General features: G+C 43.0%; 1 protein-coding gene across 1 annotated transcript in view; it reads right to left on the bottom strand.

Annotated features, from left to right (window-relative positions):
• Positions 1–1,107: 1,107 nt before the first annotated feature.
• The window catches only part of LOC139530111 (fatty acid 2-hydroxylase-like), a 38,905-nt gene continuing 21,371 nt past the window's right edge, over positions 1,108–18,641 (bottom strand). Inside the window, exons 2-7 of the mRNA XM_071326211.1 lie at positions 7,701–7,784; positions 4,827–4,969; positions 4,507–4,607; positions 4,123–4,295; positions 3,581–3,833; positions 1,108–3,360 (exon numbers count right to left, since the gene is read on the bottom strand). Of these exons, the coding sequence (XP_071182312.1) occupies positions 3,293–3,360; positions 3,581–3,833; positions 4,123–4,295; positions 4,507–4,607; positions 4,827–4,969; positions 7,701–7,784 (822 nt within the window). The 3' untranslated portion in view covers positions 1,108–3,292. The remainder of the gene's footprint in view (positions 3,361–3,580; positions 3,834–4,122; positions 4,296–4,506; positions 4,608–4,826; positions 4,970–7,700; positions 7,785–18,641) is intronic.

The following is an 18,641-nucleotide window of genomic DNA, read 5'->3' on the forward strand; positions in this document are numbered from 1 at the left end:
CAAAAAACCTGTTTTCACTTTGTCATTATAGGATATTGTGTGTAGATTGCACCTGAATTTTTTATTTAATTTAATCAATTTTAGAAGAAGGCTGTAACGTAAAAAAAAATGTGGAAAAGGCAAGGCGTCTGAATACTTTCCGAAAGCACCGTACAGGAAACACATGGTTTCCAGGGGTTTGATGCCATTCCATTAGCTCTTTTCTGGCCTCCTGTGCTTTAAAACTATGTTTAGCCTATTAGCTGATAGGTATAACCCTGTAATACCGATAGCCTAATATAATGGGCCATGTGAGAATCTCTGGTAATTTAACTTATGTTATTTTAGCGAATTGTTATATTGCCTATATGGCCCAAAATTGCTGGGACCATGGCTGCCAAGCGAGCTGCATCACATAGCCTACGTCTAAAACAACATTTGTACTGCGGTCGGGTTCGGAACCAGTTCTTGTGGTAGCAGGTGAGAGTGGGACAAAAAGAACATTGGAAGTGTGCGGGTGCGGTGGGAAAAGCTGCAGGAGCTGGCAGTAGTGGAATGAAAATATCAGTCCCATGCAGACCTTTACCACAGAGCTCTCAGACTCACAGACCACAGCTGCCACACTAATGAACTACTCAGCAGGCGGTATTCATACTGCACAGCTATACATATTTAATGACTATATTTTACATTGGTGGTAAATTGAGCTTTTAAAAGAGAACTCAACATAGGCTTAAAGAAATTATTCAATATAAATGCAAAAATGTTCTGGAGTTAGTGGAGTTTGTGACAAAGCTCCTTCTGAATTATACTAAATAAATATACTCCTTGATGGATTATATCACTATTAGCTTCCTTATTTGATTATGGCGGGGCAATGTGCCAGATGATAGCATACCTTAGCTCTCTGTTTATGACTGAAGGGTCCTCTGTTCTGAGACCAGTGTCTCAGCAGATCCTAGAGGATATGTACAGTATGCTGTATGACATCAATCATTCATTACCAGCCATTACTAAAGGGAAAGAATAACAATGATCTAGAGTTCAGTACAGTACATCAACATGACTATAATTTGTTTTTTATAATAGTAGGTTTAGAAGACAAAAATGGGCTGGCTCAAAAACGAGTGATCATCAGAAATATACAGGCATTTATTTACAGATATATCTGCATTTACATAGACAAAGTTAAAATATGTATTATGGTAAACAGATTTGGAAAATTTTTAAATGCATAATTTAGCAGAGATATTTCCACTTGACAGTATTAAAGTTTACAAGTTGTTTATAAATATATATATGTATTATTACTTTAACCCAACCAGAAGCTTGAGGGGAGGGCAGGGAAGAGGGGGCATCAACATCATCATTATTATCATTATCAACATCATCCTTATTTTCAGCATTATTATCATTATCAACATCACAACAATTGTTGGTTCTTTATCAAGTCATGTGAAAAGTTCATCATACAAAAGTCATCATAAGCATGAGTACAAATATTGGTTTGAACATGCATCATCTCAGTACTGTAATGTGAGTCCTTGATGCTAATCTGGATATTTTACTGATCCTCTGCTGACCGCTCTCTGTCTGAATACAGTGTGAACCCAACCCAACCCCGACCCCTGACCCTGACCTGAGTTCCAAACAGACCACTCCCACTGCAATTTTTATACAGTTAAGTACATGCTGGATTACACACAATATTTTTTGCAATGAAGAATTACTCTCGTCTTATAAATCACCCCCATCAAGGTGATAGGAGACTGTGGCCCCCGGAAGCCTTCCTTACTGTAGCAATATAGTATCACTAACATGACCTAACTAATGGTTCAAATCCCTGTCTGAGACCACATGGGCTTCGTGAGGCCCCAGTCCCCTGTCTGTTTCCATGGTCTCCTGAGGAACAGTAGGAGTATTTGGGCTCATCTATAGTGGCTTCAACCAAGGGTTAATTAAAACAGTAAAGAAATTCAAGAAGGGAATGAACAAAAACACATGGAATGCAGAAGATAGAAACATCAGGATTGAAAACAACTAGTCAGAACAGCTGAGGATCAACCTGTAACTGAACCAAGGGTCTCCTACACTTCAGTCTGATGCTAGATCGTCACCCTACATGCAGGGAGGTGAACGGGCACCTATAGTGAGGTCCTAATATAAATCGGCCCCATCCTTTACCTTATCACACTAGCCACGTGCTGCTCCCTACAGCAGGAGACCTGATAGACCGGTCTCATGCCCTCAGCGTTCTGTATCCATAACACCACGTATCCAGCCATTCTTCAATACATCCATCCACACAAAAATCAGGATGTATACATCCGACTCCATCTCTCCACACCTAGTGAAACATCAACTCATTCTGAAGCTTCATTTGACATGTCAACAACAAACCAGTGTATATGAGAGAGATGGAATGGGAAAGATACAGTATCTCTTTGTTTGCACACATATTTCTATATATTTAGTCATACCATTAATTAATACAAATAGACATTATGTTGAAATATACATTAATATGAACATAGTGAAAGAGTAAATCAGCTCCCTTCATACCTTCCCACATATTTTTTTATGGAAATGTCCCAGTGAAGGCAAGACACTACAGATGAACCATCTTTGGATTCGGTGAGCACATGCTGTCAAAAGCGTTTTTCTGTGGGAAGAGCATTTGTAACGCTTGACCTTTAGAATAGAGGAGGGCATTCTGCAGCATCAACACTCCAGGGATAGAGAAGGGACTTTCCTGAGTTTTCTTAAAGGTATATGTAAATGTATAAACTTGGACAGCTTCTATAAGGACAAGTGTAATCTCTTTCACTTTTCACCCTCCTAAACATCACTCATTCTCCTCTCTTTCCACATGCACACTCCTTCTCTCACTTTCCAATCTCTCTCTCTACGGTCTCTGGTGGGATGTTGACCGTTAGAACCTGGGACTGCATGTAAGTTCATCCTTACTGCATCATAGTCATATACAATCTTAATTGTATCCTTTTGTCCATTATAAACAATAAAGAAATATAAACATGTTCCCCGTTACGGACCCCCCCCCCCCCCCCCAGTTCTGAAAAGATACCTTCCTGCTTTGATTAGCAGGTGGAACATGAAGTGTGTTTTGTTTTGTTCGGAGAGGAGAGTAGCGCTGTAGCAGCGAAGCAGTGAGCCAGACAGACAGACTGGTTTGTGGTAGTTTAGAGGGACATGCTGGAGTCACAGGGTGGGGTCATTGAAGGGGTAAGTTGTCAGGTGTAAGAGGGATGGGGGAAGCTCGCCCCTCTCTGGAGAGTAGATTAAGTTGGGTCTTCTAAAAGGTTTGTTCGGGGATCACCGTGTTGAACGGATGGTCCCACAATGTGGTGCTGATTCCAAACCCTGCAGAGGGAAACCAATGCATGTCATCAGTGAGCGGACCGAGTCATAAGGTATAATAGATATAAGAACCATACACAGAGCTGAAGTACAGAGAATTACAGAGACGTATGAAGAATCTGAGGTCATATACTTCACATTCTATGTCCCTCATTCTCTTCATTAGAAGTTACTATGCCAACAGAAGTATGGTGATGCAAAGAGTTATTCTGGTCCTCCTTACCTGCTCTTTGGTGCTCAAAGTGGTGCTTGACGTGGTATGCCTTGAGGCTGTACAGGTAGGTGTTTCTCTGAGGGGAGCCGTAGTGAAGGTAGTAGTGGATCATGTCGTACACCACGTACCCAAACAGCCCCCCCACAAACAGGGACACCCCCAGGGTCTCAGGGAAGGACTTGGTTAGCAGCAGGTAGAGGCTGCCTACTACCACTGAGGCCAGGCCAGGAGGAAAGACCAGGCGGGAGCCATCATAGGGTGACTGGAGGGAGGAAACAGCAGGATTAACCATGGTGTTAGTTCAGGAGCAGATAGACATTGACTAGTTACTGAAAAAAATGGTTTTATCAGTTAAGCATATGGCTTGGCCTAGATTTGGAACAAAAATGATATCCTTCTGCAGTTTCCCAAGTTTCTGAATTCCAAATTAATCATAAACCAGAGGCATTAAACACATGTAGGTACTTATCCGTTTAAAAAAAAGACATGAGTGATTTTTAACATTTAGTTCCAGAGTATCATTCACTCTTCTGTGTATGTCCGTATCTCACCTTATGATGCTGTCCGTGCAGCAGGAAGTGAATTGTGATGAGGTAATAGTTGTGGGCGGGCGGGCGCATGTGGAAAACGAAGCGATGGATGCAATATTCGATGAAGGTCCACATGACCATGCCCATTATGAAGATGAGGGGAAAGCTGTACTTGTGCACCAAGACGGAGTAGTCTGGAGAGGGAGGTGGTGGGACAGATACAGGATATAGATATCTACTAGACTGTACATGGGGAAAAGCATGAATTGGCTGGCTGGCTGGCTGGCTGGCTGGCTGGCTGGCTAGAGAGAGAGAGAGAGCGAGAGCGAGAGCGAGAGCGAGAGAGAGAGAGAGAGAGAGAGAGAGAGAGAGAGAGAGATAGATAGATATGATTGGGTCTGTTACCTGTGCTGGCGAACAGTCTGGTTGTCTCCAGTGCCAAGGTGGTGTAGCAGTACCAGCTGAGATAGAACACCAGTGGCATCCACACAGCAGGGACCATGTACCTACACGCAGACAATCATGACTTATCTAAACCCAAGCTTATCTTTCTGGGGTAAGTGCATTTCTACACTGTATGGGCCTATTTCTCGGACAGAGATTAAGCCAAGTCTGGGACTAAAAGTATGTTTAATAGAGTCTCCATTAAAATAGCCTTTTAGTCCAGGACTAGGCTTAATCTGTGTCTGGAAAACCGTCCCGAAGTGTACATTCTTCTCTCTTACCAGGACGTTTTAGTGCTGGCCTCTAGAAACTCGTTCCCGAACAGGCGAATGGGCCGGTCCACAGGCTGGTGCACCCAGGTGTCATATTTCTCTCCAAGGTGGCCCACCTGCCAGGCCAGGGGCTTCCGCCAGTCCACCAGGTCCTGCAGGAATAGCAGGGGAGCCACGGCTCAACTTACAACACAGTACAGTAGCTTAAGGCTTACAGCACACAACACAACAGTACAATACATACATACATACATACATACAGCATCATACAATACAAGGTGATTCTAATGTTTTAGAACCCCATTAACACCACTTCTGCCTAAAAGCTTGAATTGTCAAACTACTTCTTTTTCATGGAGAATCGAAATCCAATGGAAATTGGACTCGATAACTTATTTCAGTCATAACTGTGACAGTGAGATCACTTTGGCTTGGCCCTTCTGACTGATGGTGTTCTGTCCAGCAGTTGGCGGTAGAGAGACTGAGACAGATGTCCACGGGAAAGAGTCTCCAACACACCACACTTCAGACCCAGGAAGGAAAGGTTCATCTCCCTGATAAACGCGTGATCTAATATCTGTGAAGGATCTGCAGATCATATCTCTGTCCATACCCTTTACTAAACGTCTCCTTTAACCATTAACGTGACCTTGGATAGAGACCAGGCAGACTGAGATGGGCTTGTTCTTAGAGTCATGGTCTCTTCTGCACTGTAATAAATTATAGGATGGGTCAGGTTTATATAGACTGCGTGAAATATCTATTTACTATACTGCCCTACCAAGCAAAAAGGCAGTAACTGCTCATAGCGTGGAACAGAGAAAAATTACTTTTATTTACTTTGGTTTCACAGTAACTTTATGCAGTTACTGCTAACATGAACCCCACTTTCTCCAAAACACAATACAATAGAAGCAGGATACTTGTCCACATGATTAAGCATGTATTTAATGTAGCAAAAATGACCAACTCATTTTTAGACCAAATGTGCAGTTACTTCCTTTTTGCTTGGTAGGGCAGTATAGTAGACAAGGTTGGATCAATTTAGAGAAACAAAAATGTAAACAAACCATTCATTGAGGACATCGATTGTCTTGGAGTAGGAGGTTAAAAGTGAGGAATGGGGTTTCAGTCAGGTATGTGTTGAAAAGCAAACAAACAGGTCAATAATATAATAATGAGTGACAAAAGTGTCATGGTATTCAGGCCACAGATTCCTCCACTGTGTAAGTACGTAGGGCTGAATGAGCCAAGAGAAGAGACGCTGCACTAGGTACGTGACAAGCAATGCCAAGCATCATGCCATCGCTCAATGCATCACAATGACAAACACACACAGCTGGCCCTGGCTGCCCCTGTTGCAAAGTGAAGGTGACTCGCTGCTATCCACTAGCTAATCAAAAACATTCCTAAGGCCTGAGAAAGACCTGTTCTGTTAGTGAGAACAAAGGAACCTCTCCCTGCATACCGTACCCTGTCTATCTATACTGAACACAGATAAACCTTCCACATATCTTCATATCACCTACAAACGGTCATAAGCTATGATTATGAATGCTCCGAAGCGGCTCCCCCATGGTCTTCAATAATTAGCTGTGAAAACGGGTGGGCACACATTTTTTAGCAAAGCCGGGTGAATGACTGTGCGTGGTCACGTCTCCATCTTTCTCAACTCTCTTCTCCCTCTATGTGTGCATTCGTAAATTCACTCTGGAGTGCCAGAGAGTGCTGAGTGTGTTCTGGGCATTCGTAAATTTAGAGCGTTTCGCTCTCGTGGGGTTCAGAGCCCACACTGGACTCTCTGGCCGAGGAGTAGGGTTGATCAGAGCATTCTGACCTCACAACGGCAGTCAAGCACCCAAGCTAACTGGCTAAAGTTATCTTGCTAGCTACTTCCAGACATACATGAGAGAACACCTCACTCTGACCATTTTTCTCACCCTAGCAGAGCTGGTTAGGCTGTTTTCATGTTATCCAGAGCATTTTGTGACTATTACTGTGCTGCTGGCAACAATTTCATTAATCTTTTTACTCCGATGTTTAACTGACACCGGACATATTCCACAGGAGTTGAGCATTCGTAAATTCATCAGTTATTCTGAACTCCGGCACACTCAGATGAGAGTGCTCTGAAATCAGAGTAGATAGCCAGAGTGAATTTACGAACGCACCCTGTGTGTCAATGCAGCAGTGTACTGTAGCTCACAGGCCACAGTCAGAGCAGCAAGAGCGTTGAACTCAAGGGCCTTGGACCAGACACATTGATGTTGCACAACCCTGGCTGCATGCTACACTGCCTTTGTAACCGATGTGAAATGGCTAGCTAGTTAGCGGGGTGAGCGCTAATAGCGTTTCAATCGGTGACGTCACTCGCTCTGAGACCTTGAAGTAGTTGTTCCCCTTGCTCTGCTTTTGTGGAGCGATGGGTAACGATGCTTCGAGGGTGGAGACATAGCGTCACAGTGTTGGGCCAATGACGACCCAGTATGGTTCTGGGATCTGAGCTCAACTCTGACTTGTAGTTGAACCCCATAACCAACACCTGATATGATCACCTGTCACTTCCTGCCTGGCTGAAAGCCTGCAGTGGTTGGGTTTTGATGTTCAGCCTGATCAAAGAGGGAAGTCCAGAGGACCGTGCGGGCATCCTCTAGATCAGTGTTTCTTAGCCAGGGGTACTTGAGAAGACTCATGAGACCATAGGCCTACTGGTAGAATGCACGAGGGGGTACTTCCGGGGTACTCCGGCCAGAGCTAAATTCAGTTGGTGGTACAGTAACCCAAAAAGGAAACACTGCTCTAGATCTTTCTTTTTTCCTCTTCCAGTTTTCTTTCTGATTCTCTCTCTCCCTCTCCCTTTTTCTCAATGTATTTTTCTCTCACCGTGTCCAGGTCGACTTGACTGCATTTGCTGAGGGGTGAAGGCTCCTCGTCCACGGTGTGCTCCTTCCTCCTCTCCCTCACTGTCTGTGGAACAACAGGAGACAATGAGAGACAACGGTTGTGAGATGCAATTCAAAATGCGAACATCGGCAGGATGTCCATTAAGGCACTCACACTCACTGACACTCCCAACACACACGCACAAACACTCACTTCATCATTTGCTCACATACACATAATATGCACATACATTTATACAGACTCTATACACACCACGTACACTCACTCACATACAAGGCCAACAGACTGTTAAATAGCTATCACGAGCACCTTAGAAGCTGCTTCTCTATATACATATAGACTTGAAATCACTGGCCACTTCAATAATTGGAACAATAGTCACTTTAATAATGTTCACATATTTTGCATTACTCATCTCATATGTATATACTGTATTATATTCTAGTCTATGCCGCTCTGACATTGCTCATCCAAATATTTATACATTCTTAATTCCATTCCTTTACTTTAAATGTGTGTGTATTGTTGTGAAATTGTTAGATATTACTTGTTAGATATTACTGCACTGTTGGAACTAGAAACACAAGCATTTCGCTACACCCGCAATAACATCTACTAAACATGTGTATGTGACCAATAAAATGTGATTGGATTTGACTTGATTTGATCATATACTCTGCTGCTACTCAGTTTATCATATATCCTAATACCTTACCCCTATACATAGCTCTATCACTCGAGTATCCCTGCACATTGTAAATATGGTACTGGAACATACTGACCCTATATATACAGTAGTATGCTTACTTACTTTCTCATGTTGTTTTTATTGCTTTAGTGTTTTTGTTCTACCTTATGTTATTTTTAGTATTACATTGATATTGATTACTGCATTGTTGGGTTTAGAGCTTTCAAGAAAGGCATTTTACTTTACTTGTGCATGTGAAATTAAACCTTGAAACTAAAGCAAATTATTCACAATATAATGTTACCATGGGGACATACAATTTGGTTTAGATGTGTGTGTGGCGAATCATAACAGGTATTTGTTTCTGCACATCCCCATGGCTATACTCCAGATTATTTAATGGCATTATAGTATCAGCGTTGCCAACTACTAGTATCAGTGTTGCCACCTGTATGGACTGAGTATGATGTCCAGTGTCCACCATTACACTCATGATGTCCAGATGTTATCTGCATTCACTCATAAACAGGCACGGTACATTCTCCCATTTATTGACTGTATGAGTCAGAGGCAAAGAGCATATAGATCTGCCTTTGTCATTTGCCCTGAAGAATGGGAAGGACGTAACATGGACACAGCCCTGATTATATCATAAAGCGCATTCCTTTCAGTTCATATTGTTTGGTAAGGCATCCTTTTATGTCTCAGGGCACATTACATGATTGTATGGGTTTATGCTCAGGACCAGGTAATCTCCTCAAAGGGTAGCTCTATCAACTGATCATCATGATTCAGCCATATTATAGGTTGTCATAAAACTAAGTGGGTGAAAATTATAGGGATAACTAGATCCTTGGATAGCCATGCTGTCAAGCTTGGTGATATGTAACGTGAGGAGTTTGTTCAATTAAAACAAATAGGCAGAGAGGCATGCCTCAGCTTGTAACCCAATGCCCACCATTGGGTGTTGACTATGGGTGTTGACTATTTACACAAAGCGACAAAGTAACTATTTAACAACGGAACACACCTCCATCCTTTACTTTTCAACAATAACTTTTGATTCCATCATTCATTCTTATAAAAGGGCAGGCGAATATTCCAATATGAATCCCATGTTAATTTCTGAAGGTGAATTTCATAGCTCAAGTTACGAGTGGTGGTAAGAGATGGTTTTATTGACCCTAGTCTAAACCCTCCTGTCACAGAGTTGATCTGTGGTTTCTTGAGCAACAAATTTGACCTAAACTACCTGGTGAAGGTTAGCCTCCCTGTGATCTAGGGGTAGAGCTTGTCTTTCAGTGTCATCCCTCCCACCATGTCTGTCCTGTGATGGTCTTCCCATTCCCCTCCTTTCCCAGGGACAAGGCGAGGCCATCTCATTTTCTCTCCCGGGCATCCCCTCTCAGCTCTCCCTGGTCGAGCCATTGCCTGGCAACTCCTCTCAGAGTCAGACAGGTGCAATATTAATCAGGTGTAAATCGGCAGCTCTCTCTCTCTCAACTCTCCAGCTATACAAATGATTAACCACAATCCTCCTCTACTCCCGCCCTCTTACTCACATCTCCACGGCTACGCAACACCTCATTTGTTCTCTCTAAATCCTAACCACATCTCACTCTCTGCCTCCTCCAACCTTTTCCACCATCTCTTTCTCAATTTGATTTAAGGGCTTTATTGGCATGGGAAACATATGTGTACATTGCCAAAACAAGTGAAATAGATAATAAACAAAAGTGAAACAAAACATTAAAAAAATGAACAGTAAACATTACACTCACAAAAAGTTCCAAAACGTTATTATTTCTCTCCCTCTCTGTGTGGCAAATAAATTACCTTTATGTCCTGAATACAAAGTGTTATGTTTGGGGCAAATCCAACACATCACTGAGTACCACCCTTCATCATTTCAAGCATGGTGGTGGCTGCATCATGTTATAGGTATGCTTGTCATTGGGAAAGACTAGGGAGTTATTTAGGATAAAAATAAACGTAATTGAGCTAAGCACAGACAACTCCATAGAGGACAACCTGGTTCAGTCTGCTTTCCAACACACTGGGAGGCAAATTCACCTTTCTGCAGGACAATAACCTAAAATACAAGGCCAAATATACACTGGAATTGCTTACCAAGATGACATTGAATGTTCCGGAGTGGCCTAGTTACAGTTTTGGCATGAATTGGCTTGAAAATCTATGGCAAGACTTAAATGGCTGTCTAGCAATGATCAACAACCAACTTCACAGAGCTCGAAGAATTGTACAAATATCCAGGCGTGCAAAGCTCTTAGAGAATTATCCAGAAAGACTCACCTTTGGCAGCGATTACAGGTGTGATTCTAACATGTATTGACTCAGTGGTGTGAATACTTATGTAAATTAGATATTTCTGAATTTCATTTTCAATACATTTCAATAAAATACTTTCTCAAGGCACTATAAATGTGTTCCATGAGCTTACTTAAACTATGATGAATGCAAATACAACACACAAGCAAAAAAAAACATGTCAACTCACATGATGGAAACTCATTACAGTTATAAACAGATGCACAAAAAAATACAAAGTTAATGATCACATAGGCAGGACTTTAATGGCACCAGAGGCAGACACACCGTTCATATGTGAGCTTCAGCATGTTTTAATATTTGGTTTATGACACACTGATAGTTCAATGTATTAGTGCACCTGAACTGATTAGCTGTTTTAACATCCAGTTAATTTTATAGCAAACAACTCACAATTGCCCTTTGAAAGTACTATGCTACATTACATTACACTGTTTTCACATAAGGCTTTAATAAAAATAGAAAATCAAATTTCCATCACTTCTATCCCATATGTGATCATTGAAGACATCTTTCACATTCATTGATGCACAAATTCTGTCTTGAGCATTTGGTCATAGGTTCTCATTGACATCGCAGTAAAGCACTTAATGTCCTCATTGTTCATGCACCTTGGAAAAACCTTTTGGCATGGCAATTCCAAGCCTGACATTGGTCTGTATTGATGTAATTGCATGCTCCTGCATGGCAAGTGATTACTGAGTGCCAAGTCTAGGTCCAAAAGACTTAGCAGCTTCCACCCCCAAGCCGTAAGGCTTTGGGGCGGCAGGTAGCCTAGTGGTTAGAGCGTTGGGCCAGTAACCGAAAGGTTGCTAGATCGAATCCACCATGCTGACAAGGTAAAAATCTGTCGTTCTGCCCCTGAACAAGGCAGTTAACCCACTGTTCCTAGGCCGTCATTGTAAATAAGAATTTGTTCTTAACTGACTTGCCTAGTTTAATAAAGGTTAAAAAAAAACATTTTTAAAGAAGACTCCTAAACAGCTAATCAAATGGCTACCCAGACTATTTGCATTGCCCCCCCACCCCTTCCCCTCTTTTACGCTGCTGCTACTCTCTGTTTATTATCTATTCATAGTCACTTTAACTCTACCTACATGTTTATATTACTTAAATTACTCGACTAACCGGTGCCCCCGCACATTGACTCTGAACTGGTACCAACTGTATATAGCCTTGCTATTGTTATTTTACTGCTGCCCTTGAATTATTTGTTACTTTTATTTAACACTTATTTTTTCTTAAAACTGCATTGTTGGTTAAGGGCTTGTAAGTAAGCATTTAACTGTAAGGTGTATTCGTTGTATTCGGCGCATCTGACAAATAAAATGTGATTTGATTTCATTCATCCATTGCCTGAAGGAGGGTGGCACACTCATGGCGATGGCAATTATTTGTTAATAAAAAAATACAAATAATGTTTTATTGTCACATACACTGGATAGGTGCTGTGAAATGTGCTGTTTGACAGGGTCAGCCATAGTGGTACACACTGGAGCAAATTAGGGTTAAGTGCCTTGCTCAAGGGCACATTGACCGATTTTTCACCTTGTCGGCTTGGATAGACAAAACAGCGACCTTTCGGTTACTGACCCAACGCTCTAACCGTTAGTCTATCTGTCGCCCAATCATACACCTTCCACCTGTATTGTAATCATGTTTCATGATGTGTGGCGAACATCAAACACTGATTAAGTTTGGTGAAAAATTGACTATGAATGTCTGTTGTACTGAGTCAATTGAAAAAGTTTTGAAACAACTACCTACATCCGGCGCCGACACGAGATGGCCGCCTCGCTTCGCGTTCCTTGGAAAATATGCAGTATTTTGTTTTTTTATGTGTTATTTCTTACATCGGTACCCCAGGTAATCTTAGGTTTCATTACATACAGTCGGGAGGAACTACTGAATATACGATTAACGTCAACTCATCATCGTTCCTACCAGGAATATGACTTTCCCGAAACGGATCCAGTGTTTTGCCTTCCACCCAATACAATGGATCTGATCCCAGCCGGCGACCCTGTGCGACGCCGTAAAAGGGGCAAACGAGGCGGTCTCCTGGTCAGGCTTCGGAGACGGGCACATCGCGCTCCACTCCCTAGCATACTACTCGCCAATGTCCAGTCTCTTGACAATAAGGTTGATGAAATCCGAGCACGGGTAGCATTCCAGAGAGACATCAGGGATTGCAACGTGCTCTGCTTCACGGAAACATGGCTAACTCAAGAGACGCTAACGGAGTCGGTGCAGCCAGCTGGTTTCTTCATGCATCGCGCCGACAGAAACAAACATCTTTCTGGTAAGAAGAGGGGCGGGGGGGTATGCCTTATGATTAACGAGACGTGGTGTGATCATCATAACAACACACAGGAACTCAAGTCATTCTGTTCACCTGATCTAGAACTCCTCACAATCAAATGTCGACCGCATTATCTACCAAGGGAATTCTCTTCGATCATAATCACAGCCGTATATATTCCCCCCCAAGCAGACACATCGATGGCCCTGAACGAACTTTATCTGACTCTTTGTAAACTGGAAACCACACACCCTGAGGCTGCATTCATCGTAGCTGGGGATTTTAACAAGGCTAATCTAAAAACAAAACTCCCTAAATTCTATCAGCATATCGATTGTGCTACCAGGGCTGGAAAAACCCTAGATCATTGTTATACTAATTTCCGCGACGCATATAAGGCCCTCCCCCGCCCCCCTTTCGGAAAAGCTGACCACGACTCCATTTAGTTGATTCCAGCCTACAAACAGAAACTAAAACAACAAGCTCCCGCGCTCCGGTCTGTTCAACGCTGGTCCGATCAATCTGATTCCACGCTTCAAGACTGCTTCGATCACGCGGATTGGAATATGTTCCGCATTGCGTCCAACAACAATATTGACGAATATGCTGATTCGGTGAGCGAGTTCATTAGGAAGTGCATTGACGATGTCGTACCCACAGCAACGATTAAAACATTCCCAAACCAGAAACCGTGGATTGACGGCAGCATTCGCGTGAAACTGAAAGCGCGAACCACTGCTTTTAACCAGGGCAAGGTGACCGGAAGCATGACCGAATACAAACAGTGTAGCTATTCTCTCCGCAAGGCAATCAAACAGGCTAAGTCCCAGTACAGAGACAAAATCGAGTCGCAATTCAACAGCTCAGACACAAGAGGTATGTGGCGGGGTCTACAGTCAATCACGGATTACAAAAAGAAAACCAGCCCCGTCGCGGACCAGGATGTCTTGCTCCCAGACAGGCTAAACAACTTTTTTGCCCGCTTTGAGGACAATACAGTGCCACTGACACGGCCCCCTACCAAAACCTGCGGGCTCTCCTTCACTGCAGCCGAGGTGAGTAAAACATTTAAACGTGTTAACCCTCGCAAGGCTGCAGGCCCAGACGGCATTCCCAGCCGCGTCCTCAGAGCATGCGCAGACCAGCTGGCTGGTGTGTTTACGGACATATTCAATCAATCCTTATCCCAGTCTGCTGTTCCCACATGCTTCAAGAGGGCCACCATTGTTCCTGTTCCCAAGAAAGCTAAGGTAACTGAGCTAAACGACTACCGCCCCGTAGCACTCACTTCCGTCATCATGAAGTGCTTTGAGAGACTAGTCAAGGACCATATCACCTCCACCCTACCGGACACCCTAGACCCACTCCAATTTGCTTACCGACCCAATAGGTCCACAGACGACGCAATCGCAACCACACTGCACACTGCCCTAACCCATCTGGACAAGAGGAATACCCATGTGAGAATGCTGTTCATCGATTACAGCTCAGCATTTAACACCATAGTACCCTCCAAACTCGTCATCAAGCTCGAGACCCTGGGTCTCGACCCCGCCCTGTGCAACTGGGTCCTGGACTTCCTGACGGGCCGCCCCCAGGTGGTGAGGGTAGGTAACAACATCTCCACCCCGCTGATCCTCAACACTGGGGCCCCACAAGGGTGCGTTCTGAGCCCTCTCCTGTACTCCCTGTTCACCCACGACTGCGTGGCCATGCACGCCTCCAACTCAATCATCAAGTTTGCGGATGACACTACAGTGGTAGGCTTGATTACCAACAACGACGAGACGGCCTACAGGGAGGAGGTGAGGGCCCTCGGAGTGTGGTGTCAGGAAAATAACCTCACACTCAACGTCAACAAAACAAAGGAGATGATTGTGGACTTCAGGAAACAGCAGAGGGAGCACCCCCCTATCCACATCGACGGGTCAGTAGTGGAGAAGGTGGAAAGTTTTAAGTTCCTCGGTGTACACATCACGGACAAACTGAATTGGTCCACCCACACAGACAGCGTCGTGAAGAAGGCGCAGCAGCGCCTCTTCAACCTCAGGAGGCTGAAGAAATTCGGCTTGTCACCAAAAGCACTCACAAACTTCTACAGATGCACAATCGAGAGCATCCTGTCGGGCTGTATCACCGCCTGGTACGGCAACTGCTCCGCCCACAACCGTAAGGCTCTCCAGAGGGTAGTGAGGTCTGCAGAACGCATCACCGGGGGCAAACTACCTGCCCTCCAGGACACCTACACCACCCGATGTCACAGGAAGGCCATAAAGATCATCAAGGACAACAACCACCCAAGCCACTGCCTGTTCACCCCGCTATCATCCAGAAGGCGAGGTCAGTACAGGTGCATCAAAGCAGGGACCGAGAGACTGAAAAACAGCTTCTATCTCAAGGCCATCAGACTGTTAAACAGCCACCACTAACATTTAGCGGCCGCTGCCAACATACTGACTCAACTCCAGCCACTTTAAAAATGGGAATTGATGGAAACTATGTAAAAATGTACCACTAGCCACTTTAAACAATGCCACTTAATATAATGTTTACATACCCTACATTACCCATCTCATATGTATATACTGTACTCTATATCATCTACTGCATCTTGCCATCTTTATGTAATACATGTACCACTAGCCACTTTAAACTATGCCACTTTATGTTTACATACCCTACAGTACTCATCTCATATGTATATACCGTACTCTATACCATCTACTGCATCTTGCCTATGCCGTTCTGTACCACCACTCATTCATATATCTTTATGTACATATTCTTTATCCCTTTACACTTGTGTGTGTATAAGGTAGTAGTTGTGGAATTGTTAGGTTAGATTACTTGTTGGTTATTACTGCATTGTCGGAACTAGAAGCACAAGCATTTCGCTACACTCGCATTAACATCTGCTAACCATGTGTATGTGACTAATAAAATTTGATTTGATTTGATTTGATTTTGATGATCTCCTTTGGTTTTTGTACTAAGGGTTGTGAAAATGTACCACATACTTGTGAAAACTGCACCAAAGCAATTGAAAAAAAAAAAAGTATTACAACACTAAAAATACCATTGAATATTACAGCTGGTGTGTTAGCATTTCTGAAGAGGAACAGAACATATTATTTCCCAGAGAAGTCTGAAGAGAGTATTGTCATAAGACCACTGAGAAAGTGAAGAAGTGTAGAAGCACCTGACCTGATTCTACATCGTAACCTGAGTTGAGTTCACTGACTTATTGGAAGGCTTGGCTGGAATCAGCAGCAAATTGGAGTCTGGCAATAATTATTCAGGGCCTAGTTTTTATCACCCTGGGCAATGGCTTTGATTTGAAACCAGCATGTGTGGAAATATGGCCACTCTTAACATGGACCTGAACGTTAGGGTAAGTTATTGTGAACCAAACACAGGCGTCAGAGCCAACAAGTGTGTAAATCAACTAGCTTACTGATACTTATAGCAAGCCATAATATACTTTAATTAAAAAATATATAATAATCCGTTGAAGTTCTAGACTGAAAGTGCCTTCAGCAGAGCAGTGTCTCGGTGTGTACTGTGGGTGTGTAGGGCTTTGACTATTCCATGTGAAATGGGAGAGGGCCTGAGGAGAGGAGAGGGCGGAAGGCTTTAATTTGCTCAGCCAGGGTGGGTAAGTGAGGGATGGATACTGCTAAGAGAGAGGCAGGTCCATTAAGTAAGGTCATCCAGACCAGACCAGTTTACCTCCCATCCACTGAACACACTCACTCAGGTAGGCCTCACCATGGTAACACAGCACATCAGAGTAGAGGAGAGGACAGAGGGCCTCCCATCAGCTCATAGCGTAGAGTACAGTGTCCCCTCACTCTCTCTCTGAGACATCTACTCAGTCTAAAAATGTGAAAACAGACAGTCACATACACACACATTAGTTTCATTGCTTGGGGCGAGACACACCGGCATAAATCTGACTAGGTCTACTACACAGAATAGGGTTGTGCCTGTGTATACTCCTACTATGTGAACTATGACACAATGTGTAGAACGCAAGGAATATTGACAGAGATTACATGGTGTATTGAATTACTGTTAGAGTTTGCAAATACTGTACTATACACTTTTCACACCCCTGGTCACAGCATACAATTTAGGTTAACAAAATACGTACTCAAAGGTCATGGACCACTCATCTCAGATGTTTGTGGGTGTACAATTAAGCAATAAGGCCTGGGGGGGTGTGGTATATGGCCAATATACCATGGCTAAGTTCTGTATCAAGGCATTCTGTGTTACATCGTGCACATTACATGCCGTGGTTTATTGGCCATAACCCCCACAAACCCCAGAGGTGTCTTATTGCTATTTTATACAACGGGTGGATCTAATCCTGAATGCTGATTGGTAAAAACAGCATTCCAGCAGGTGTCTATGTCACAAGTTACCACCGGCTAAATCTATGACGTTAAAATGGCTATTTACTCTGTTCCATCTGACTGCGCAATCCACTGTCTCATCAGCTCAGCCAGGCAATTTATAAACTTGATCTATACTATAAAAAGCATCTAGATATTATCTCACATTTCTTTTAGACTAACATTTTGTTTGCAACAGCGGAGAATTGTATAAACCTTACCGTCTGTCTCTCTGACATTTGCAACATTGTTTCAATATTCAAATTCTCCAGCTGTCCCATAGTAATGAACATGTCGGGACGAGACAGACAAGCAGGCAGCGTTTCTCAGCCAGTCAAAATCATGAATCAGCTGGCATCCTTTTTATGGATATACAGTGGGGAGAAGAAGTATTTGATACACTGCCGATTTTGCAGGTTTTCCTACTTACAAAGCATGTAGAGGTCTGTAATTTTTTATCATAGGTACACTTCAACTGTGAGAGACGGAATTTAAAAAACAAAAATCCAGAAAATCACATTGTATGATTTTTAAGTAATTAATTTGCATTTTATTGCTGATAAAACATAGTTACTGATTACAAACATAGTTATAACAGTAAAAATAAATGTTTTGTCATACCCATGGTATAGGGTCGGATATTCCACGGCTTTCAGCTAATCAGCATTCAGGGCTAGAACCACCTGATTTATAATTCCTTTTATAAACTGGGTGGTTCGAGCCCAGAATGCTGATTGGCTGAAAGCCGTGGTATGTGAGATACCACGTGTGTGGCAAAACATTTATTTTTACTGTTCTAATTACATTTGTAACCAGTTTATAATAGCAAATCAGGCACCTCGGGGGTTTGTGGTATATGACCAATATACCACGGCTAAGGGCTGTATCCAGGCACTCCGCGTTGCGTCGGGCTTAAGAACAGCCCTTAGCTGTGGTATATTTGCCATATACCACACCCCCTCGTGCCTTATAGCTTTATTATACCAAACCTTCCTGTATTCATAGTAGGGAACCAAGTGTGGGCATTGACAGTAATGGAAAAATTAGGCCTAGTTTCACATTGCCAGACATCAAACTATATTCTCATTCAAAAATAAGATGTGTGACCTTTTCTGGTGACTAAACCTAGAAGATTAATTATAAGATATATCCTGCACTGCATGTTTCAATATTCAAATTCTGCA

This window comes from Salvelinus alpinus, chromosome 9 (genome assembly GCF_045679555.1).
Source record: "Salvelinus alpinus chromosome 9, SLU_Salpinus.1, whole genome shotgun sequence".
NCBI classification, from domain to species: Eukaryota; Metazoa; Chordata; class Actinopteri; order Salmoniformes; family Salmonidae; genus Salvelinus; species Salvelinus alpinus.